Source organism: Alligator mississippiensis, chromosome 2 (assembly GCF_030867095.1).
Source record: "Alligator mississippiensis isolate rAllMis1 chromosome 2, rAllMis1, whole genome shotgun sequence".
NCBI lineage: Eukaryota > Metazoa > Chordata > Crocodylia > Alligatoridae > Alligator > Alligator mississippiensis.
The window spans coordinates 343,618-367,535 of NC_081825.1; the positions used below are offsets into that span (position 1 = coordinate 343,618).

The 23,918-nt window shown below is 65.6% G+C and overlaps 1 protein-coding gene across 3 annotated transcripts; it reads left to right on the top strand.

The window, feature by feature from the left end:
- Positions 1–266: 266 nt before the first annotated feature.
- Positions 267–23,335, top strand: LOXL3 (lysyl oxidase like 3). 3 transcript variants are annotated; one of them, XM_059721195.1, is made up of 14 exons: positions 267–387; positions 5,010–5,362; positions 5,719–5,882; positions 6,918–7,129; positions 17,520–17,739; positions 17,907–18,087; positions 18,189–18,343; positions 19,917–20,090; positions 20,936–21,098; positions 21,206–21,449; positions 21,915–22,030; positions 22,149–22,285; positions 22,566–22,677; positions 22,800–23,335. In XM_059721195.1, exons 2-14 carry the CDS (start codon positions 5,023–5,025, stop codon positions 22,871–22,873), a joined length of 2,292 nt encoding a protein of 763 aa, XP_059577178.1. In that variant the 5' UTR covers positions 267–387; positions 5,010–5,022; the 3' UTR covers positions 22,874–23,335. The 3 variants fall into 3 exon arrangements, with proteins under 3 accessions (XP_059577178.1, XP_059577180.1, XP_059577179.1); XM_059721197.1 differs by lacking the exon at positions 19,917–20,090 and adding an exon at positions 20,203–20,358; XM_059721196.1 differs by having other exon boundaries at positions 17,910–18,087.
- The last annotated feature ends 583 nt before the right edge of the window (positions 23,336–23,918 follow it).

Consider the following 23,918-nt stretch of genomic DNA (forward strand, 5'->3'; position numbering starts at 1 on the left):
TGCCCTGGTCCCCGGCCACCTCCATTGGAGCCGTCCTACAGGGCTCTGCAGGCCCCCAACTCCCCCCCAGCCCTGCCAGCGCCCCTCGCTCCCGACCCGCAGCCTTCCCCGCTGCAGGCGCGGGTGCCCGGGTCCCGCCGCGGGGGTGGGCACGCGTGGCGCCGCGAGCAGAGCGGCCCCGGCGGGACGGCAGGAGGCGGGAGGCCGGGCGACGCGGCCGCAGCCCCGAGCCCCGCAGCGCCGGCCCCTGGGCGGGGCGGGGCGGGGAGGAGCGGGGCGGCGGCGGCTGCCGAGAGCGCAACTCGGGTCGTGCCGAGGTCCAGGGCTCCGCGCCCCGCAGCCAGGCCCCGCCACCCGCCCGCCCGCACCGCCCGCAGCGCCGCACAGGTAGGGGCCGGGGCCGGGGCCGGGGCCGGGGCGCGTTGGGCGGACGGGAGGGATGCGCCCGGCGCGGGGCGCTTCGCGGGGCGGCTCAGACGTGGCCCCCGCGACGGGACTCAACGCGCGGGGCCGGGATGCGGGCGCCGCTGCTGCCGGTCCCGCTCGGGGAAAGGAGCAAGGCGCTGCGGGGCGGGGGCGGCCGGTCCCTTGGCCCCGCTCTGCCCCGCCGAGGCTGGAGCCTCCGTGTCCGGCGCAGCGGGGCTGGCGGGGCCCAGGCGCGGCTGCCCGGGACCAGCGGGCTGCGGACTCGGCGCAGCCCCGGGAGGAGCCCCCGCCCCGCCGGGCACCAGCCGGACGCCGGCCCCGCCATCGGCCACCCGACCGGGGTGGCCCCAAGATGCTGATGGAGAACTTAGACTTTCAATAGTCCCGCCCCGCCCCGCCCCGCCCCGGCCCGGCCCGGCTCGCCTCCCGCCGCTGCTCGGGGCCCGGCACTGCCCGGCCCGGCCCGGCCCGATGCCGCCCGTTGCGAGCCGGAGCCGGAGCCGGAGCCGGAGCCGGGGGCGGGCGGGGGACGCTGCAGCCGGCAGCGGCGGGCCCGGGCCCCCGTGGGGACGCGAGGGCCGAGCTGCCCCCGGCGCTGGGGCCCCGGCCGGGGACAGCCTCGTGCTGCCGGCGAGTGGAGGCGGTGCGGCCCGGGGGTGGCGGCGCGTCGGGGACGCCCGGTCTCCGCCCTGGTGTTGCCCGGCTCCCCGCTGCCCCGCGCGGGCGTGGGTGCCGGGGCGGCGTGGCCGGGCCCCCGTCTGGCTTGTCCAGCCCTGGCCCTTGGTGGCCGTGCCGTGCTCTGGCTGTCCACACGGTCCGGTCCTGCCCTGCCCCTGCCCCTGCCCTGACTCCCAGTGGGCTCCCAGCCCGGGAACCTGGCAGCAGCTCGTCCCTGTCCCGTGTCCTGGGCATCTGCAGCCATCCCTACCCCTGCTCTTCGCCCCAGGTCAGCTGCTCCGCTCCAGCCAGGCCTGGGAGCCGGGGTCAGTCTCCGTGCCATATGACGTGCTGGCTGCATGGGGGCACGACCCCGGCCTCTGCCCAGGGCACGACGGCCACGCACCCCAGGCTGCTCCCTGTTAGGGTCCCCACCAGGATTTCCCGCTCCCCAGGGCTTGTGCCCCTCAGACCTGCCCCGTGCGGGGAAGGGGGTTATCACTGCTCCGAGTTCAGCCCAGTGGGTCTGAGTCTGCCCCGATCCCCTGCCAGGACAGGGCCCAGCCAGGGGACCTCATGGCCCTGACTGCAGTGGGGGGGTAGGGGATGGGTCACCAGGCTGGGGTCGGGGGCTCCCAGCTTGGCCCCCGGAGAAGGGGCAGAGCCAGAGGCCCCAAGGGGCAGGGGCAGGGGCAGGGGCAGCGGCAGAGCTCAGCCGCAGGCAGCCTGGGCGAGGACGTTTCCCTCTCTCCCCAGGGCTGGCAGGGAAGGGGCAGCGATGTGTGGGCACCGCTGGGCCCAGCCGCCCGGGGATGCCCCTGAGGGAGGAGGGCGGCTGCGGCGTTCCTGGATTCCCCCTCCCAACCCCGCGCTGAAAGGCCCTCTGATTCCCAGCTGGCAGCGCCGGCCGCCCCCGCGCCTGGCCCCGGGCCCGTGAGGAGGTGGCCGGCCCAGCGCGCAGCCGGCCATTCACGGGGCTGCCGGCGCATTCCTGCGGTTTCCTGGGCAGTCGCAGGAGCCGGCAGCTCTCCCCACCACCCCACCGCCTGTTTGCTCAGGGCTGGCCTGTCCTCTGGGCTGCGCCAGTCTCTGAGTCCCATTCATGCCCGTGGGGGCCGGCACGTCCCATGTGCGGTGGGGCGGGTCAAGCATCCCCTCCGGGACAGGGACCCGTGCTTGTTCCAGCCCTGGCACGGGGCAAGCCGTGTCCCTGGTTGCAGCAGGCTGTGTGGAAGACACATCAGCACCCACCCTCCCACAGCGGATGCCTGCCTGGTTGCCCGGTGGGTGCTGGAGCAGGCTGTGTGCAACCACGTAGACGTGGGACCCTCCTCCGGTGCCGTGTGGCTCTTGCCCTCCCTGACAGCTCGTCTGGTGCCTGCCTTGGCACCAACTAGTCCTGGGCCGGGGCTGTCCTGGAAATGCCTGCGCCTGGCTGCTTCCAGCCTCTCCGGGCCTCTGGGAGCACGGCTGAGCCTGGCAAGGAGCAGCCAGCCTGGCCCCAGGGGACATCGCTGTTCCCTGCCAGCTGGCCTGCCAGGCCTCTTGGCTGGGGCGGTGCTGCTGGTGCAACGGGGTCCTTGTCCTCAGACCCGCTGCTGGGGCCCAGGGTCCACTCGGCCAGGGCCCTCTTCCCCAGGCGAGGCTGGGCAAAGGGCACGGGGTGCAGTCCGGTCCTGCCACCAGCTCTGCTGCGCTGCCCACCCTGCCACGCCACCTGTGGAGGGGCAGGAGGGCGACTCTGTCACAGCACCGGACTGTGGGGCTGAAGCTGCAGAGCAGGAGCCAAGGTGGGAGGAGGGACCAGGAGTGGGCTGAGAGGCAGTGGGGGCCTGTGGGAGATGCAGGCTCCTTGCACCAGGCTGACCCGCCACCTCCTCAGCTGTGGTTGCTGCGTCCGCGGCGAGGGAGGCCGGGCCCAGGGGAGCATTTGGTATCCGCGGTCTGGGGAGAGCGAGAGCACGGCTGGCCGAGAACCGCGGGGTGGGAAGGAGCCGGCCTGGGGCCACGGGGCTTTGTTGCCACTAGGATTCCTTTTACAGAGACCCCCGAGGATTGACACAGCCCCTTGTCCAATTTGGTATCAAGTGAACTTTAATAGTAGTCCCTAATCTTTATTACAAGTTTTCGCTCCATAATACGACCTGGCAAGAGGTTCTTTAGGCGTTACAACAGCGACCTTTGGTGGTACCGGCCTCAGATTATTTTACACATGCGTGCGCGTACACATACACACACACACACACACACACCCATCTACCATCCTCTGCTGGGCGTGTGGGATGTTAGTGTCTGGATTCCTCGTTATTCGAACGAAAATCCCAAGGTTTCTCCTGTCTCCCCAGGGTGGCAACACAAAACACAGCTGTTCCTTTGTTTGTCTACTACTTCTGTAACTTTCTTGCCTCAAACTGTCCAGTCCTCAACTTTCTTACCCCATCCTTTTAGACAAGGTACTCCAATCCTATTCCGTTTTTGGGTTTCTTTTCTTCTAGGGAAACTGCTGCACCTGGTTAGCCCACCGTACCACTTGCAGCACTCACTTTGCCCAGTGCCTTATAAGGCACTCTGTACAATTCAATTGCTTAGCTCCAGGAAGGCCTGAACTAGGGTCAAGAGCCTTAGCTTAATTCAGTTTGCCCACTCCACGGCCCTTGGACGGAGCTGAGCTGGGCCCTGGCTGTGACCCTCCTGGGCTGCCCTGCCCCTGCCCCTGCCCCTGCCCCTGCTCAGAGCTGGGGCCGTGAGGGCACCTGGTGTGCGGCCATGAAGGCAGCTGTGCGGCCATCTGCCCAGCGCACGTCGCGCCTCCTCCTGCGGTCGCGCTGGCAGGGGCATGTAGTCCCGAGTTGGCCCCTCGCCCTGGTTCTGCAGTGCTGGGGCCAGTGATAATTGTCCAGCCTGACATGCGTGCAGACAGACACACATGCACATATGTCATGAGCCCGCGAGCGCCTTGCCCAGACCTCCCTGCAGCTGGGCTGCGTGAGACCATGCGTTAGCAAGGGGCCGCGTGATCCCGGCTGTGGGAGTCCCCCTGCCCAGGTCAGCTGCCAGGCTGGTGCCTCCTGGCTGGATGTGCAGTGTGGAGCCAGGTCTGACGTGGCTGCACCCAGGCCCGGCCTCCAGGCCCTGGCCAGGTTTGGCCGGTGGCTGCTGGAGCCGTTTCCAGGCTGTTACATAAGCTCGGCAGATGGCTTTTCTCAGCCCATGAGGCAGGTTTTCCAGGGCTGCTGCCACTCCCAGTCGTGGCTTTCCAGGGCTGCGACTGCCAGCCTCCCCCCGGGAGCATCACGGGGCCAGCCGTGGTGGCCAGCAGTGCTGCCGGGACCCTGCCACGTACAGAGACAGTGCCGCTGCCCATGCCACGGCCTCCCCTCTGCCCGTGCAGCCGGACTCTGCTCCCCTCCCACCCCACGGTGCAGGGCTGGCCGGTGGTGACCCCTGTGCCCTGGGATGCACCCTTGTCCTGTGCCCGGGGCCCTGAGCTGGACCTTGCGTGGGGCCGTCTGTGCCCAGCCCCAGCCCTGCATCCCTATCACTCCCCCGGCCCTGCAGCGACTGCCTCTCCCCCCACGTCGCTGCAGGGCTAGCCCAGAGCAGGTCCCCAGCAGCACCGCAGTGCCGGCTCTCCGGTGCAGCCACTCGGGGGCTGGCAGCTGACAGGCATCAGACGCGGGCAGCATGGGCTGTGCCACTTCTGCATGGTGCCACGGCCCCACACGGCCTCACACGGCACTTGGCCAGGCCTGGACCTTGCTCCTTTCCCTGGGTCCCATCTGTCCCTCCCGCAGGGCACGGCCAGGGCACCCCGGGGTGGGAGAGGGCGCTGAGCCCCCTCTGCTGTACCTAGCCCCAGGTGAGGGTCCCAGGAGCCCCCCCGAATCCGGATGCCGGCCCCACCTCAGCTGCCCCTCTCTTTCCAGGCCAGCAGCAGGCATGAGGAGCAGCGTCGGCGTCGCCAGGGCCCGGCGGGAGCCGCTGGCCCTGCTGTGCAGCCTGTGGCTGTGGGGGGTGGCGGCGCAGCCCAGCACGCCCCCCACCACGGCGCCGCCCGCCACGGCGCCTGGCCCCAGCCCCAGCGCCCGGCTGCGCTTCCGCCTGGCCGGCTACCCCCGCAAGCACAACGAGGGGCGCATCGAGGTCTTCTACAACCAGGAGTGGGGCACAGTCTGCGACGACGACTTCACGCTGGCCAACGCGCACGTGCTCTGCCGTCACCTCGGCTTCGCGGGCGCCACGGGCTGGGCCCACAGCGCCAAATACGGCAAAGGCCTCGGTGAGCCCGGCCCCGGCCCCGGCCCCACGCGCGTCTTCCCCTGCACGCTGGTGGCACGGGGGCGGTGTGCATGTGTACGCGCGCACGTATGTGTGTGTGTGTGCTTGCAGGGGTGTCAGGCTGGGTATTCATTGCTGCAGGTTTGGGGGGAAAGGAAGGGGCCTGCATGAAGCCCCCCTCGAAGCACTGCTGTGCTGTGGGATTGGGGGGGAATGGGGTGACGTCTCGGGGATGCACTGTTTTGGGGGTAGCTCCTCGGGCTTGGTGGGGCAGGGGCTGTCCTGGTGAGCTGTCCCCTGTACCTGGGCCCTCCCTGCCCCCGCGGCCCTGACGGTGCTGCCCGCTCCCCCTGGCAGGGCGGATCTGGCTGGACAACGTGGTGTGCGGGGGCAGTGAGAAGAGCATCACGGACTGCAAGTCACGGGGCTGGGGGAACAGCGACTGCACCCACGAGGAGGATGCCGGCGTGGTCTGCAAGGACGAGCGCATCCCCGGCTTCGTGGACTCCAACGTCATTGAGGTGAGTGCCGCGCTGCACCGCGCCACACCACACTGCGCCGCTGGGCAGCCCTGCCCCCATGTAGCCTCATCCTTCCTGGCGCTGGCTCCCCACCTGGCCCATCTTCCAGAGCTGGACACTGCCAGCTGCCATGCTGCCCCCCCAGCCTTGCCCGGGGGCGCTGGGGCTGGTCCTGATGCCCCAGAGAGCCAGTGGCCTGGGCACGGCCTCCCCCAGCACGGACCCCGGGGCTGCAGCGTGTGCTCGGGTGGACGGTGGTGGGAGTGGACAGACATGAGGACTCCCCGTGGCACAGGGACGGACAGTGCCATGCACCTCCGACCGCTGCAGCGCTCAGCCGTCTGCCGGCCTGGTCCCACCTGGGGCCGAGGTGTGAGCCCCAGGAGAGTCCAGGACCGGGCTCTGCTCCCTGGAGGGGCTTCTCTCGCTGAGCCCGGAGCCTCCCCGGGCCCCGGCTGGGTCTCCCCTCCAGCCCGGCCCCGCTGCCCTGTCGCTCTGCTGCTCTCTGCCTCTGCTCCGGCCTCTCCGTGCTCTACTGCTCTCTGGTCTCCTGCTCTCGCTCTCGCTCTCTTCCAGGCTCTCGGGATCCTCTGACCCTGCGCTAACCCCTGACTCTGTCTCCTGTCTGGGGACCTCGTGCCCGCTCAGCCCCTGCCCCGGAGGCAGCGGGGGGCACCCATGGGGGCCCCGGTGCAGGCCTGGCCCCCGCAGATGCCCAGGGTACGCGGGGCAGGGACTGTGGCCCTGCATGCTCTGGGGTGGGGGACGGGCCCTGCCACGGGCTGAGCACGTGAGGCTCGACGCAGCAAGGGCTGAGACTGGGGGCTGGTGGGTGCTGGGCCAGGGGCTCGTGCCGCTCCGGCTGACGCTACTCCACTGTGCACGTGACGCTCAGAGCTGGATCCCAGCTCTCCGAGTCCCCGCTCCCGGGACCTGCGTTCAAATCCTGCCCCAGGCCAGAGAGAGGCAGGACTTGAGCCTGGGCCGCGGCAGGGTCCAGGTGCCCATCGGGCTCACCGGGCTCTCCCCCCGCAGACGGAGCAGAACCAGGTGGAGGAGCTGCGGCTGCGGCCCGTGGTGGCCAGCGCCCGGCGGCGGCTGCCGGTGACGGAGGGCATTGTGGAGGTGCGCTACAAGGACAGCTGGGCCCAGATCTGCGACGAGGGCTGGGACAGCCGCAGCAGCCGCGTCGTCTGCGGCATGATGGGCTTCCCGGCCGAGAGGAAGGTCAACAGGAACTTCTACAAGTGAGTGGGTCCCAGGTGCCCGCGGTGGGGGTCCCTTGGGCGACGCTGCCTGCTGGCCCCTTGTTGGGGTGCCCGGTGCTGCCGTCAGGACCCAGCGGGTGCAACCCCTGCTCCCCCACGAGCTGGTCCCTGTTTGTTCCCACAGACGGCTGAAGCGCGCAGCCAGGACGAGGGCCCGGAGCCCGGGGCTGGGCAGGAGGTAACGGGGCAGCGGCCGCATGGCCTCTGCACCCCGGGGCTGGCCCCGCTGGCTGAAGGGCTGCTCTGCCCTTGAGCCGTGACCCGGCATCGTGGCCGTGTCCTCGCTGCTCGTGCCACATGTGGCTGTCCGGTCAGGGCTGTGCCCGGGGCTGGGCCAGCTCCTGCTTCTGCTGCTCCTGCCATGAGAAATGTCTCCGTCTCCCGGGCCACGGCTGTGCCTGCGCCTGCGCCGGCAGGGCCGGAGGGAGTCGCCCAGCCCAGGGGTCTGGGGCTGAGGAACCAGGTCCTTGGCCATGGTGGGGGCCCGGGAGCGGAGCCGTCTCTCCTGGAGGGGCCGGGGCCAGCGGGCATGGGCCGTTTTCTGGAGGAAATGGCTGTGGGTCCTTGGCTGGCTGCTGCAAACCCCATGCCCAAATCTCGCGTGTACGGGAGCTTGTAGAGCCTGCTTGAGCGCTGGGCAGCTCCGCTGTCATCCCCGCTGCTGCCTGCCCCTTCCCCTTCCCGTGGACCGAGGGTGTCTGGGGACAGGCCGGTGAGGGAACAGGAGGGACCTGGGCCCCTCGGACCCTCCTCGCTGCTCTGCTCAGGGCTCGGGCTGCAGCGATCCCAGGCAGGCGATGCATCCCCTGCAAGGAGCAGGACGCCCCGTGGCCCATGGGGTGCACCAGGTAGTGCCTCATCTCCTCTCCAGGGCCGGGGCTGGGCTGGGTGCCGCGCTCCCTCCTGGTACTGCCCATCTCCCTGGTGTCAGGGGGAGCCTGGAGCAGCCCCCTGGCCTCTGGGGAGGGCACCTCTGCCCCCATGCTGGGCACTGCTGCGGGCTGGTGCTCACACAGCTCTGTCCCGGAGCCGGTGCAGCCTGCTGCCCCCAGTCCGCATGGCCGCACGGCACGTGTCAGCTGCAGGGCTCTGGCGCCAGGAAGTCACATCTAGCCCAACCCCTGCTCCAAGCAGGACCAGCCCCAGCTACATCATCCCAGCCAAGGCTTTGTCTACCCGGGTCTTAAACACCTCCCAGCATGGAGACTGCACCACCGCTCTGGGTAACCTGCCCCAGTGCTTCACCACCCTCCTTGGGAGAGAGTGTTTCCTAATATTTAACCTCAACTTCCCTTGCTGCAATGTGAGCCCATTGCTCCTTGTTCTGTCATCCTTGGATGTGTTTAAGGCCTGGGATGATGTAGTTGGGGCTGGTCCTGCTTTGAGCAGGGAGTTGGACTAGATGTGACCTCATTGTCCAGGATTGATGACTCTGAGAGGCAGGGGAGAAGAGGAGGGGAGTTGTGCTGCGTGTGCAAGAGCCACGTGATGGCTCAGAGCTCCAGCATGAAACTGGAGACAGGCCTCTTGAAAGTCCCTGGGTTCGGGTCACAGGGGAGTGTAACAAGGGTGATGTGGTGGGGGTCTGCTGTAGACCGCCAGACCAGGAGGACGTGGTGAATGAGGCTTTCTTCAGCTAGCAAACATTTCCTGATCACAAGCCCTGGTTCTCATGGGAGACTCCAGGCACCTTGATATCTGCAGGAAGGGCAATGCAGCAGTGCACAGGCAATCCAGGATGTGTTTGGAGGGCATTGGAGACAACTTCCCAGTGCAAGTGCTGGAGCGGCCAACTAGGAGCCATGCTCTTCTTGACCTGCTGCTCATAAACAGGGAATGCAGTCATGGACGGCAACTTGGGCAGCACCGACCACGAGGTGATTGAGTTCAGGATCCTGAGGACAGGAAGGATGGAGAGCAGCAGAGTAAGGACAATCACCTTCAGAAAAGCAGACTTTGACTCGCTCAGGGAACTCATGGGCAGGGTCCCCTGGGAGGCCAGCCTGGATGGGAGAGGAGTCCAGGAGCTGGCTGTATTTTAAAGAAACTTTACTGAGGGCACAGGAACGAACCATCCCAATGTGCAGGAAGACTTGCAAGTATGGCAGAAGACCAGCTTGGATTAGCAGAGAACTCTTTGGTGAGCTTAAACACTAAAAGGAAGCTTACAAGACGTGGAAATGTGGACAAACAACTAGGGAGGAGTATGAAAACATGGCTCGGGCGTGCAGGGATGAAACCAGGAAGGCCAAAGTGCAGTTGGAGTTGCAGCTAGCAAGAGATGTGAAGGGTAACAAGAAGGGTTTCTACAAGTATTTCAGTAGTAAGAGGAAGGTCAGGGAAAGTGCGGGTCCCTGACTGAATGGGGGAGGCAACGTGGTGACAGAGGATGCAGAAGAGGCTGAAGTGCTCAATGCCTTTTTTACCTTGGTCTTCACAGGCAAGGGCAGCTCCCAGACTACTGCACCAGGCAGCACAGTTTGGGCAGGAGGGGAGCAGCCCTCGGCGGTGAAGGAACAGGTTAGGGACTAGTTAGAAAAGCTGGCCGTGTACAAGTCAGTGGGGCTGGATGGGATGCAGCCAAGGGTGCTGAGGCAGTTGGCTGATGTGCTTGCAGAGCTTCTGGCCATGATCTTTGAAAACTCTTGGCTATTGGGGGAGGTCCTGGATGATTGGAAAAGGGCAAAAATAGTGCCCATGTTGAAGAAAGGGAAGAAGGAAAATCCAGGGAATGACAGACCGGTCAGCCTCACTTTAGTCCCCAGAAAAATCATGGAGCAGATCCTCAAAGAATCCATTTCTAAGCACTTGGAGGAGAAGAAGGTGATGAGGAAGAGTCAGCATGGATTCACCGGGGGCAAGTCATGCCGGACCAACCTGATTGCCTTCTGTGACGAGGTGACTGGCTCTGTGGATGCGGGGAAAGCAGTGGACATAATAAACCTTGACTTTAGCAAGGCTTTTGATGCCGTCTCTCACAGCATTCTTGCAAGCCTGCTGAGGAATTCTGGGTTGGATGAATGGACTAGAAGATGAATAGAAAGTTGGCTGAATCGTCAGGCTCAATGGGTAGTAATCAATGGCTCAACATCTAGTCGGCAGCCAGTGTCAAGTGGAGTGCCCCGGGGTTGGTGCTGGGCCGGTTTTGTTCAATATCTTCAGCAACGACCTGGAAGACGGGATGCAGCGCACCCTCAGCAGTTTGCAGATGACCCCAAGCTGGGGGGAGAAGTACATACGTTGGAGGGTAGGACTAGGATTCAGAGAGACCTCACCACATTGGAGGGCTGGGCCAACAGGAATCTCATGGGGTTCAACAAGGACAAGTGCAAAGTCCTGTGTTTAGGAGGGAACAATCCCATGCACCGGTGCAGGCGGGGGGTGACGGGTTGGGCAGCAGCTCTGCAGAAAAGGACCTGGGGGGACAGGGAGCAAGAAGCTGAACAGGAGCCAGCAGTGTGCCCGTGGTGCCAGGAAGGCTACCGGCATCCTGGGTGCATCGGTAGGAGCATCGCCAGCAGATCCAGGGCAGTGATTCTTCCCCTTGGTTCAGCATTGGGGAGGCCACATCTGGAGTCCTGTGTCCAGCTGTGGGCCCCCGCTACAGAAAGGTTTGAATACATTAGAGAATTTCCAACTAAAATGGTTGTGGGGCTGGGGGACAGGACTGGTGAGGAGAGGCTGAGGGAAGTGGGCTGATTGAGTCTGCAGAAGAGAAGACCGAGGGGGATTGAATAGCAGCCTTCACCTCCCTGCCGGGGGTCTAAAGAGGCTGGAGCTGGGCTGGTCTCAGTGGGGGCAGATGACAGGACAAGGAGCAATGGGCTCAGGCTGCAGCAAGGGAAGTTGAGGTTGGATACAAGGAAAAACTCTCTCACAAGGAGAGTAGTAAAACACTGGAAGAGGCTCCCCAGGGAGGTGGTTGGATCTCCATCCTTGGAGGTGTTTAAGACCTGGGTAGACAAAGCCTTGGCTGGGATGATGTAGTTGGGGCTGGTGCTGCTTGGAGCAGGGGGCTGAACTGGATGTGACCTCCTGCGGTCCCTTCCCGCCCTCGCTGTCTGTGGTCCTGTGATTCCACCACCCCTCTGAGGAGCCAGCCTGTCCCAGCGCTTCACCATCATCCTAGTAAGAAAGTTTTTCCTAATATCCAACCTCAACTTCCCTTGCTGCAGCTTGAGCCCATTGCTCCTTGTCCTGTCACCTTCCCCACTGAGGACAGTCCAGCTCCGTCCTCTTTGCAGCCCCCCTGCAGGGAGGTGAAGGCTGCTATCAAATCCCCCTCCGTCTTCTCTTCTGCAGACTAAACCAGCCCAGTTCCCTCAGTCTCTTCACAAGTCACGAGCCCAAGGCCCCAAACCATTTTCGTTGCTCTCCGCTGGACTCTCTTCAGCTTGTCCACAACTCGTCCACACGCTGTCCTTCCTCAGCAGTTAGTACCCACCCGTGGCCATGCTCCAGTCACACGTGCTCCCACCAGGTCTCTGTTACTCCGATCATGTCATAGCTCCGTGACTGTACGAGGACTCCCACTCCTCCTGCTTGTTTCCCAGGCTCCGTGCGTTCATGTGCAGACACGTGAGGTGACAAGCCGAACACCCGAGGTAACGTATCCGCATTGGTCCCATCGTCTCCAGTCTGACCCTTCATTTCCCACGTGCCCTACCGCAGAGCTGCTGTTCGGGGTGCCCGTGCCCACGTTCCCTCGCTGCCCCACTGCCAGTACCCAGGAGCCAGGTTTGCCCTGGGATAACCCCTTTTTGATAGCTAGACTTTAGATGATGGAGGCTGCCAGGGAGAGAGGAACAGAGGAGGCCGCCAGGGCTAGCCCGGGCTCCCAAACCTCTCTGCCTCAGGCAGGCAGCAACACAGCAAAGGACTGGCTGCATCCGGGGAAGCATCGTGCCAGAGAAACCAGCCGCATAGTCTGGAGACAGAAAATAAAATAACAGATGAAACTGCTCCCCGCTCCTCTGGCGACAGCACTGCCGGAGACCTGGATTCACCCCACGGCGTGGGAAAATCCAAAGAAAACATCTGCCGAACAGACAGCTCCTCACTATCGTAGAGTCATAGTTTCATAGGGTCGGAAGGGACCTGAGGAGATCACCTAGACCGACCCCCTGCCATGGCAGGAAAGAGTACTGGGGTCAAACGACCCCGGCCAGATGTTCATCCAGCCTTTTTTTAAAGACCCCCAGGGTAGGAGCCAGCACCACTTCCCTTGGAAGTTGGTTCCAGATCCTAGCCGCCCTGACAGTGAAGCAGCACCTCCTGATGTCTAGTCTGAATCTACCCTCTGCCAGCTTGTGACCCGTATTTCTAGTCACTCCTGGTAGTGCTCGGGGGAACAGGGACTCCCCCATTGCCTGCTGGTCCCCCTGACTAATTTGTAAATGGTCACCAGATCCCGTCTCAGCCTTCTCTTGTGGAGGCTGAACAGGTTCAGGTCCCGTCGCCTCTCCTCGTAGGGCCTGCCCTGCTGCCCCTGACCATGCGAGTGGCCTCCTCTGGACCCTCTCAATGTTGTCCACATCCCTCCTGAAGTGTGGTGCCCAGAACTGGACGCAGTACTCCACCTGCGGCCTGACCAGTGTCACATAGAGGGGGAGGATCACCTCCTTGGCCCTGCTTGAGATGCATCTGTGGATGCACGACAAGGTATGGTTGGCCTTCCTGACCGCATCCCCACACTGTCGGCCCGTGTTCATTTTGGAATTGATAATGACTCCAAGATCCTTTTCTGCCTCTGCACTGACGAGAAGGGAGTTCCCAGCCTGTAGCGATGCTGCTGGCTCTTCCTCCCAGGTGCAGCACCTTGCACTTGTCAGTGTTGAAACCCATCCTGTTCTCATCTGCCCACCCCTGTAACCTGTCCAGGTTGCAGCCCATTCCTCCCTTCTAGCGTGCCCACTTCCCCCCACATCTTAGTGTCATCCGCTAATTTGGACAAGGTGCTTTTCACCCCCTCGTCCAAGTCACTGATGAAGATGTTGAACAGCGCGGGCCCGAGGACCGAGCCCTGGGGACCCCACTGCCCACATCCCTCCAGGTTGAATAAGACCCGTCCACCACCACCCTCCGGGTGCGGCCCTCCAGCCAGTTTGCGACCCATCTGACCATGTAGGCATCGACACCACTGTCTCCTAGTTTCTTACTGAGAATGGGGTGAGAGACCGTGTCGAAGGCCTTCCTGAAGTCCAGAAAGACTATATCCACTGCGACACCTGCATCCAAGGACTTGGTGACCTGGTTGTAGAAGGCCACCAGGTTGGTCTGACAGGACCTGCCTCGAATGAACCCATGCTGGTTGCCCCGGGGCATCACCTCCCCTGCCGGCCCTTCCTGGACATGCACCAGGATAATTCTTTTGAAAAGCTTCCCCAGGACGAGGTAAGACTCACGGGCCTGTAGTTTCCTGGGTCCTCCTTCCTCCCTTTTTTGAAGACGGGGACCACATTGGCCCTTTTCCAGTCCTCTGGCACATCGCCCGAGCGCCACGAGTGCTCGTGGAGCCGTGCCAGAGGTCCTGCAATGACCCCTGCTAGTTCCTGCACACCCTGGGGTGGAGGTCGTCAGGACCTGTGCATTTAAATACATCCAGTCCCTCCAGAAGTTCCCTGACAAGGTCCTCATTAACCCTCGCCCTGGGTGTGCCACCCACAGGGCCCTCGGCGGGGAGGGGAAACCGGGGAGCAGTGGGGGAGATATCCGGGTCCCTCCTCAGAAATACGGAGGCAAAAAAATCGTTGAATATGTCAGCTTCACCGTCAGGTGAGATGACCAGATTTCCTAGCGTGTGCTGCAGAGGCCCCACGTTACCTGGCACCTTCTTTTGCCCCCATGCCCTCAACAGCAGAGACCCCCGCAGTGCATGGCCCCTCTCCCATGGCCACCGTGGCCTGATGTCTCCTTATTGATCCCCTGGTGTCACGGGCGCCTGTCCCCACGCGCGCCCTTCCTGCCAGCTGTCTGGGAGCAGCCACGGCCGCTGTGCTTGTGAACACGTGGCCAGCGATGCGTTGCCAGGCTGCCAGCGCCCTGCTCGTTAGCCTGACGCCCCGCAGGGCTGCTGGCATGGACGTGGTCATTAGCAGGGCTCTGGCCAGCGCCTCTATTGTACTGCGCCACGACACTGCAGCGATAACTACAACCGGGGCTGGACGTGATGGGTCTCCGGTGGGCCCTGCCCGCCTGGCCTGCCCCTGCCTCTGTAAACCATAGCGTCACGGAGGAGTGGGGTGGAAGGGACCTCCGTGGGGCTCGTCTAGTCCAACCCCTGCCCAAGGCAGGATCAGCCCAGCCCGGACAAACCCATCAGCTAATCTCTTTGTAAAGTTACTGCCAGCCCTGACACAACACAGACATCGCTCCTGACCCTGCCACAGGTGCAGCAGGGGGGCTGCGGTGGCAAACGTCCTGCTGCTGCAAAGGTTGTTAATAGCTGCTCCAGAGAGCCCAGGCCGAGGAAGGAAAAACCTCCAGTCCGGACCAGTCTGAGCAGGGGGGCAATCCCTCCCTGCCCCAGTGCAGCGTGGGGCTGAGCCCGAGCGCAGGGGCGAGACCCTCCAGCCAGGACCCTGCGGGGTCGGTGCAGCAGGAGCATGGGCACAGCCCAGCCCAGCCCAGCCCCAGCCCTAGCCAGGGCTGCGGCAGCACCAGCGCCTCGGGGGGAGGCTTCAAACCCCCCGACACATGGGGCAGGGAAGAGGGGTGGGGGGCAACCAGCACAGCCCCGAAGCCTGGGACACCCCACAGCAGAGCACGGGCATCGCTGCGCCCAGATCATCCCCAACCTCTTGTCGACACCTCCAGTGACGGACAGCCCACCCCTTCCCTGGCATCTGCCACGGCTTCCCTGCTCTGACAGTGAAGAAGTGTTTCCTCATCTCCAACCTAAACTGACTTTGCTGCAACGTCCAGCTATTGCTCCACGTCTGCCTCTTTGCGGAAGGAGAGAGCAGGCGCTTTCCCTCATCTCTCTGGCAGCCCCTCGGGGACTTGCAGGCTGCTGCCATGGCCCCTCATCAGCACCTTCTCCACCAGCCAAACCTGCCCAGCTCCAGCCTCTCCTCCAGGACCTGCCTTCCAAGCCCTTGAGCATCTGTTCCCGCCTCTGGACCCCCGTCTCCCTTCTCCACGGCCTGTTTAAAACGGGGCACTCGGAAGGGCGCACAGTGCTGCAGATGCGGCCTGACAGGTGCAGAGTACGGGGGCATGATCACGCCCGTGTCTTGCACCCCGCGCTCTATTGGTGCTGCCCAAACCGCTGGTCCTTGCATGCGGCTGCATCAGCCTGCAGGCTCATATTGACCCTGACCCCCAGACCCTCCTCCGTCGTCTGGGTGGCTGGGATCCACCAGGTGTCCACGGGTCTGCAGGAAGGGCCCATGGTGGCCTGGTGCGGTCCCTTCAATGCGCCGCGTGGTGCCTCGTCCCAGTGCCACGTACGCCGTGGCTCTCCGTGTTCGCAGATCCCGTTTCCGCCCCGCACTCTGCTCCTGCCCAGGATTGTCGCTGTTGTGGGGAACGATCCGTGATGTCGCCCGTGTCCCTGCCAGAGCCACCCGCATCCCCTGTGATGGTCGCAGGCTTCTGCTCTCGGGCTCCTGCCCCCGGACCCTGCCCAGGGCTCAGTGGGGCAGGACCTCTGTTACTGCCCTTTGCAAAGTCCAACTGTGGCGGACCACGAGCAACTTGCTGCCTCTGGCCTGCGAGATGTGGCGCCGTCAGGCCATTCGCTGCCCCAGGGACTTCCCGCTCCTCCCCGGCCCCCTGGAAGGCAGCGGGGGGCTTGCCCGATGCGTGGCCCTGGGCCCTGGGCCCTGACCCTGCACTGGGTGCCTCCTGCATCCCTGGGAGCGTGCGCCTGTGACATGAGGCAGGAAATGGCATCGCCACGGCTGACGGGCAGTTTCCTGACATGTATCACGCGGTGGCAAATGACATCACAGCAGCTACTGGCTGCTGACTTCACGTGGCAGGAAGAGGCAGGTGATGTCACTGCAGAGGGTGACCAAGTTGCTGTCACCTGACATGAGGCGGGAAGCGCTCCCATTGGCGTGGGTCTCCAGCCTCGCGGCACGGGAGGCTCGGTGGCGGGGTGCGCGGCACTGAGCCGCTGACACAGTTTTCTGTCTTCCAGGCGGGTCGCCAGGCCTTGCCCCAAGCACAAGTGCAGGGAGGACTGGGGGGCCACCAAGAGGTAATTGGGCACCAGGTGCAGGGAGCCCTGGGGCCACGTGCCAGCCTTGACATGTCCCCATCCACGTGGCAGGAGGCTGGGCAGGGCCGGGACAGACGACTCCTCTGCGCCACGGTACTGGCGTTAGGGCAGCGGAGAGCGAGGGCTGCCGGGCTGGGTAGAGGCGCAGCCCCTGTGAGCCAGGGTCCAGGTGACACTGCCCCCATGGAGCTGGGGTCCGGCTTCCCCTGCCTCTGCAACGCCAGGGTCTGGCTGACACTGTCCCCGTTGTACCGGTGCCAAGGTCCAGCTGGCACTGGCCATGTGGTGCTGGCATCCGGCTGACACCGACCCCACGGTGCTGAGGTCTGACTGACACTACTCCTGCAGCGCGGGCGCCGGCTGATGCTGCCCCTGCAATGCCAGGGTTCAGTTCATGCTGCCCCCCACGGTGCTGGGGTGGCTCAAGCTGCCCCCCATGACACTGGGGTCCGGCTGACGCTGCCCTGGCAGTGCTGGGGTCCGGCTGACGCTGTCTCTGCAGTGCTGGGGTCCGGGTGACATTGCCCCTACAACGCAGCAGTCCGGATGACGCTGTCTCTGCAGTGCTGGGGTCTGGCTGACAATGCCCCTGCAGTGCTGGGGTCTGGCTGACACTGCCCCTGCAGTGCTGGGGTCTGGGTGACATTGCCCCTACAACGCAGCAGTCCGGATGACGCTGTCTCTGCAGTGCTGGGGTCTGGCTGACAATGCCCCTGCAGTGCTGGGGTCCGGGTGACATTGCCCCTACAGCGCAGCAGTCCAGCTGACGCTGCCCTGGCAGTGCTGGGGTCTGGCTGACAATGCCCCTGCAGTGCTGGGGTCCGGGTGACATTGCCCCTACAGCGCAGCAGTCCAGCTGGTGCTGCCCTGGCAGTGCTGGGGTCTGGCTGACACTGCCCCTGCAGTGCTGGGGTCCGGGTGACATTGCCCCTACAGCGCAGCAGTCCGGCTGACGCTGTCTCTGCAGTGCTGGGGTCCGGGTGACACTGCCCCTGCAGTGCTGGGGTCTGGGTGACATTGCCCCTACAGCGCAGCAGTCCGGATGACGCTGTCCCTGCAGTGCTGGGGTCTGGCTGACGCCGACGCTGACGCTGTCCCTGCGGTGCCGGGGTACACCTGACTCTGCCCACCGCTCTCCCGCAGGCTGTACACGGAGCGCCAGCAGCTGAACTTCCGGATGCACTCGGTGGCCTGCGCTGGCACCGAGGTGCACATCTCCATGTGCCCCTTCGAGTTCTACCGCGGTAATGCCACCACTGCCTGCAAGGGGGGGATGCCGGCCGTCGTGAGCTGCGTGCCCGGGCCCCTCTTCGCCACCAGCAGCCCCCGGGGCAAGAAGCGGCAGCAGCGGCAGCCAGGGCAGGTGAGCTCTCCCGGGGCGGTCGAGGCACAGCGCACAGTCACAGCTGGCCCAGCCCCGGGTCCAGGCAGGATCAGGCCTGTGCAAACCCTGCCAAACACGGGGTCTGACCTGGTGCTGGCACCACCCCAGCCCCGGGCCCGGCTCCGACGTGTCGCTGTGCTCCCCAGCAGCGGCTGCGGCTGAAGGGCGGCGCCAAGGTGGGCGAGGGCCGCGTGGAGGTGCTGCGGCAGGGCGAGTGGGGCACCATCTGCGACGACCGCTGGAGCCTGCTGTCGGCCAGCGTTGTGTGCCGCGAGCTTGGCTTCGGCAGCGCCAAGGAGGCCCTGACCAGTGCCCGCATGGGCCAAGGTGAGCGGGGTCTGGGGCGGCCAGGGCTGGGCAGGGCCACGGCCCGGCTGCGGGTCCAGAGCAGTCCTTTGCCCCCACGCTGAGCCGGGCCCTGGTGGCAGGCATGGGCCCGATCCACCTGAATGAGGTGCGGTGCACGGGCACAGAGGCGTCGCTGTGGAGCTGCCCCTACAAGAACATCACGGAGGAGGGCTGCAAGCACTCGGAGGACGCCGGCGTCCGCTGCAACATCCCCTACATGGGCTACGAGACCACGGTCAGCACTGGGCCCGCTGGGGTGCCGCTGGCTGGGCCGCACTGCCCCGTCGCAGCCCCCTGCCCCAGGACGTGCCCCTCCCTGCCCCCTTCCTGGGCTGCCGTGTCCAGCAATGGCACCGCAGGGACGTGGCCCGGGACTGTGCAGGGCTCTCTAGGGCCCTGGGGAAGGGGCTGCCTGGTCTGGTGGGGCTGAGTCCTGGGTAGGGAGAGAGGGTCTGGGGGCAGGGGAGGGCACCGCAGCTGCCCCCCCATTCCGTCTCCCCTGGTCCCGGGGGGAAGCTGCTGCGTCCAGCGGCTCCATGGGCCGGCCTGTCTCCGGGTAGCAGCTCCAGGCCACGTGCTGGGCGTGGGGCGCTGCATGGGTGGCTTCTCCAGGCCGTGGCTGCATGGAGACTCCCAGCACCTCCGGTGCCCCTGGGCTGGGGTGACCTGGACAGGGGGCTCAGCTCTCATGCAGCCCCGGGGGCATTTCAGGGTGAACCTGAATGCTTTGACTCCCGTGGAGCAAAACATTCAGTCCCCGGCTTGGGGCATTCACCCCTGGCCCTGCGCGGCTCTGAAATGACCCAGCCTTTTGCAACCCCTACTCCTGCACCCCTCGAAAGGCTCCTTTGGCTTTCCCGAAACGGCTGGGCCGGATCCAGCTGGATTCGCCCAAGGTTTCACTGCCCCCAAATGCGCTTCGGGCTTTTGCATCTGCCCAGCTTGGCAGCCCTGCCCCTACCACCAGCCCCAGCCACCCCCACCTGACCACGGGGCAGGAACCAGTGCCCAAAACCAACTCCTTCCCAAGCAACAGGCACAGATTTTGGGCTGCCGAGTGTAGAGCCAGGCAGCCCATGCTAGAGCCGGATGGCAGCGAGGGGCTGCGGGGCGGGGAGGGTTGGGCCCAAATGCCTGGGACTCTCTATAGCCAGGGAGTGCAGCGTGGGGCTGGCAGGGAGCTGAGGGGTCATATCCAGTCTAAGCCCCATGGCACTGTTCTGAGTCTGAGCACGGGGGCAAGACCCCAGCCAGGACCCTGCGGGGTCGGTGCAGCAGGAGCACTGGCCCAGCCCAGCCCCATCCCCAGCCGGGGCTGCAGCAGCACCAGCGCCTCAAACCCACTAATACATGGAGCAGAGCTGTAAGGACTGAGCATCACTGCAGCCTGAAATGCTCCGGCCCCGGGTCTGGCGCCCACAGGGGAGGAGCCCTGAGCTGGGCACATGCAGCCCCAGACCCTGCAGTGCGCCTGCCTTGCTGCCCCCCAAGCGAGGGGCTGCGCGAGCTCCAGGCCCCTGCTGATGTCAGCCCATCTCCAGTGCCCCCATGCAGCTGGGGGAGCGTCAGCCTCTGCCAGGAAGGTGGTGGCCGTGGGGGTGCAGGGCAGTGCCAGCGCTGCAGCAGGCCTGGAGATGGAGCGCAGCATCGGCATCAGCAATGTGCTGGGCAGGGGGAGCAGGATGTGGCCCAGGCGTCACGAGACACTCTGGGCACAGGCTCAGTTGCTCTGGCTGCCCCATGGGCGTCTTTGCCCAGCCCTGCCCCCCCGCTGGCCACGCTGATGCCCCCGTGCCATCTGCCCACAGATTCGCCTGAGCGGGGGCCGGAGCCGCTTCGAGGGGCGGGTCGAGGTGGCGGTGGGGGCGGACGGCGAGGGGCACCTGCGCTGGGGTCTCATCTGCGGTGAAGGCTGGGGCACGCTGGAGGCCGCCGTGGCCTGTCGCCAGCTGGGCCTGGGATTCGCTAACCACGGCTTGCAAGTAGGTGCTGGTGCGGCAGCGCCACGCCACAGCTAACCACGCGCCTGGGAGCCAAGGGCCACGGGGGCGGGGAGGGGGATGCCAGCTCACCTGCCCCAGGGCGTCTCTGCAGATCCGTATTGTGGGCGGCCGGACGGCCACGGAGGGCCGCGTGGAGGTGCGGCACGGCGGGCGCTGGGGCACGGTGTGCAGCGAGGGCTGGACCACCAAGGAGGCCATGGTGGCCTGCCGCCAACTCGGCCTCGGCTACTCCCTGCACGCCGTCACGGTAAGCGTCCGCGGCCCTGGTGGCAGTGGGGGCTGCACAGCCGGGCCAGACACCCCTGCAGCCCCCTCCTGCGCCGGGGGCTGCCGCCATGGTAGGTGCCGCTGGGGGCTGGGCTGGACCAGAGGGTCCGGGCCTGAGCCCTGTCGTAGGGCAGGTGATGCGGTGCTGGGGGCACAGGCCTCACTCGGGATGTCGGTGGGGAGCATGGCATCATTGCCAGCTCAGTGACAGGCAGCCGCGGAGTCTGGGCCACGGTGGCGGGGTCTCCCTCGTGGTCACCGTGGCAGTGGGGCAGGGCAGGGGCTTGGGGCTCACTTATGCCGTGGCCGGCCTGGGCGTGGGTGCGAGGAGCCAGCGGGGTCCCGGCTGTGGCTGATACCAGCAGGAGAGACCCCCGGGGCTGGTTCTGGGGCCACAGGAGGAGGAGATGCGTGTCTCGCACCACATGCACGTAGCTTGCACCAGGAGGGTGCACATAGGGCCCGGTGCTGCTGTGGCCATGTCCTGTCCAGGGCTGAGAGCCATGGCTGTGGCCGTGGCCCAGTCCGGCCCCGCTCTGAGCCACATGTTCCCCCAGGAAACGTGGTACTGGGATGCCAGCAACGTGACGGAGATGGTGCTGAGCGGTGTCAAGTGTGCTGGCCACGAGATGTCACTGAGCCACTGCCGGCATCACAGTGGCCACGTCAACTGCAAGAACACGGGCACCCGCTTCGCCGCCGGCGTCATCTGCTCCGAGAGTGAGTGCGGGACAGGGGCGTTGGGCGGGGGGTCCTGAAGCAGCAGGGCCTGGGGGGAGAGCGAGGGCAGGGTGCGCACCCCACATGGACCCTCCCCTGCCTTGCAGCGGCCTCGGACCTGCTGCTGCACGCGGCACTGGTGCAGGAGACGGCCTACATCGAGGACCGGCCGCTGCACATGCTGTACTGCGCGGCCGAGGAGAACTGCCTGGCCAGCTCCGCCCGCCACGCCAACTGGCCCTACGGGCACCGGCGCCTGCTGCGCTTCTCCTCCCAGATCCACAACAACGGCCGCGCTGACTTCCGCCCCAAGGCCGGGCGCCACTCCTGGGTCTGGCACGAGTGCCACGGGTAACGCCTGGGGCCGGGCTGGGGGCTGGGACACACGGGGCGGAAGGGGCACTGAGCCAAGCAGGGTGGTGGGGCTGGGCCCAGGGAGTGAGAGGCATGACTGTGGGGGTCTTGGGCCACGGCCCTGGTGCCCGTGGCAGGCTGGCTGCTGCCCGGGTGCCACAGGCTGCTGGTGGGGCCAAGGGACAGGACCCCCACACCATGAGCCTGGTGCAGCTTTGGCCCCATCCCACGGGGTCCATGGGAGATGCCGCAGCGGGTACCAGGGTATGGGGGGTGATAATCCCACCACGAGCCCTGGCGAGTGGCACACGTGCTCTGGGGTCCAGCCATGCTCTGGGAGCCATGTGTGGGGGGCAGGACCATGGCCAGCGCGGCTCTGGGACACGTCCACACGCCCCCACACATGTGGGGCTGCACCGCACCAGCCTGGAGCCCCCCCCAACCTGGCCCTGTGGTCCCCAGGCACTACCACAGCATGGACATCTTCACACACTACGACATCCTCACACCCAACGGCACCAAGGTGGCCGAGGGCCACAAGGCCAGCTTCTGCCTGGAGGACACCGAGTGCGAGGAAGGTGGGTGCCACCAGGTGTGAGCAGCCACGGCCCCTGCTCTACACTCTCTGCACACCGGGCCTGGGCTTGGGGGGCAGCCAGGGCAGGGGGGGCCACGACTCACCCCCACTTCCCGCAGACGTGGCCAAGAGGTACGAGTGCGCGAACTTTGGGGAGCAGGGCATCACGGTGGGCTGCTGGGACCTGTACCGCCACGACATCGACTGCCAGTGGATCGACATCACCGACGTCAAGCCTGGCAACTACATCCTGCAGGTACGGTGCGGCGCCTGCCCCACAGCCCTCGCTGCTCCCCTACCCCGGAGGAGGCAAACCCAGAGGAGTCATGGGGACCCTAGAAATCCCAGCGCCGCGGGGCTGGCGGGGGGCTGCGGGGTCACTTCTACTCCAAGCCCTGCTTGAGGCAGGATCAGCTCTGTCCAAACCCACCCAGACATGGGTTTGAGGGGGGAGGGGGGGGGCCGTGACAGAGCTGCAGGCGATGGGCTAGGCCATGCATGCAGCACCATGAGGCAACGTGGCACCCTGCCCGCAGGTGGTGATTAACCCCAACTTCGAGGTGGCCGAGAGTGACTTCACCAACAATGCCATGAAGTGCAACTGCAAATACGACGGGCATCGCATCTGGGTGCACAACTGCCACACTGGTAACAGGGGATGGGTGTGGGTGCCTGGGCTGGGAGCCTCCGGCGTGGGGGCTGCGGGCAGGGCGGGCTGGAGGCAGAGGGTTACAGCCCCCCTGGAGCTGGACCCCACTTGTGCTGCCCAGGCGATGCCTTCAGTGAGGAGGCCAACCGGCGCTTCGAGCAGTACCCAGGACAGCTGAACAACCAGGTCGTGTAGCACCCACGGCTTGGCCCTGCCAGCAGAGACGACCCTGCCAACGCCAGCCGGCAGCCTGGGGCTGGGCTGCGAGTGCACCGCTGCCCCTCGGCCTGGCCACAGGGCTGGGGCTGGCACTGGGGCTCCCTCCATCAGCACTGGGCAAAGGGGACGTGCCGGGACCCCCGGCCACAGAGCCGTGGGGCCAGCACTGGCAGCAGGCGAGGCCGGTGAGCCACAGCAACACAGGCTGGGGCACAGCTACAGCCGTCACCCGCCTCGCCCCCCCAGTGGACTCCTGGCAGGTGCCCCACGCGCCTCGGGGCAGGGCTGGCACCTCCATGCGCTCTGCAGCAGCAGCAACCACGGCTCATGGACACGGTCCTCCAGGGCCCTGTGGCCCCTGGACCAGGCCCTGTTGCCCCACATGCCCCCAGCTCCTCAATGTAATTATATTTTCTCTATAAAATTGACTGTTTCCCATGGGTGGGCAGCTCATTCCTGTTCTGGCTGCTGTATGCCCCACCAGCCATGTGCACCCCACCCCTGGCACTGCTAGGCCTGGCTCAGATGATGCGCCGAGCACGGCACTGTGTCCTGGTGCAGGGGGCATCTGGAGCCTGAAGCCTTCTCCTACAAGTCAAGCACCAAGGGAGGCTCCCAGGGCCAGCAGGAGCAGCCCCCCCATCCCGTCCAGCTTGGGCCCGCACGGGTGAGGAGGTTGCATCAAGGAGGGACAAACCAAGCCCGCTTCCTGCAGCTGGGAGGGTCAGACACAGCCCTGCCAGGGCAGCTGTGCAGAGGAACGCGCCGATGTCTTTGCTATTTCCCCTCGCAGCCGCAGACCACCCCCCGCCCCGGAGCACATTCCACGGCGGGGGCCGAGCCGGCGCTGAAAGGACAGGCCTGTTCCCTGGGCTGCTTTCAAAGGGTGGGGGGAGCCCTGAGTCACAGCAGCCTGCAAACATCACACTGGCCCCAGCCCCAGTGCACACAGCAGCCCTTGGTGCCGGCAGCACCGGGCACACCCAAGCCGCTCAGTGCGCCCAAGTCCCTGCCCCAGCTG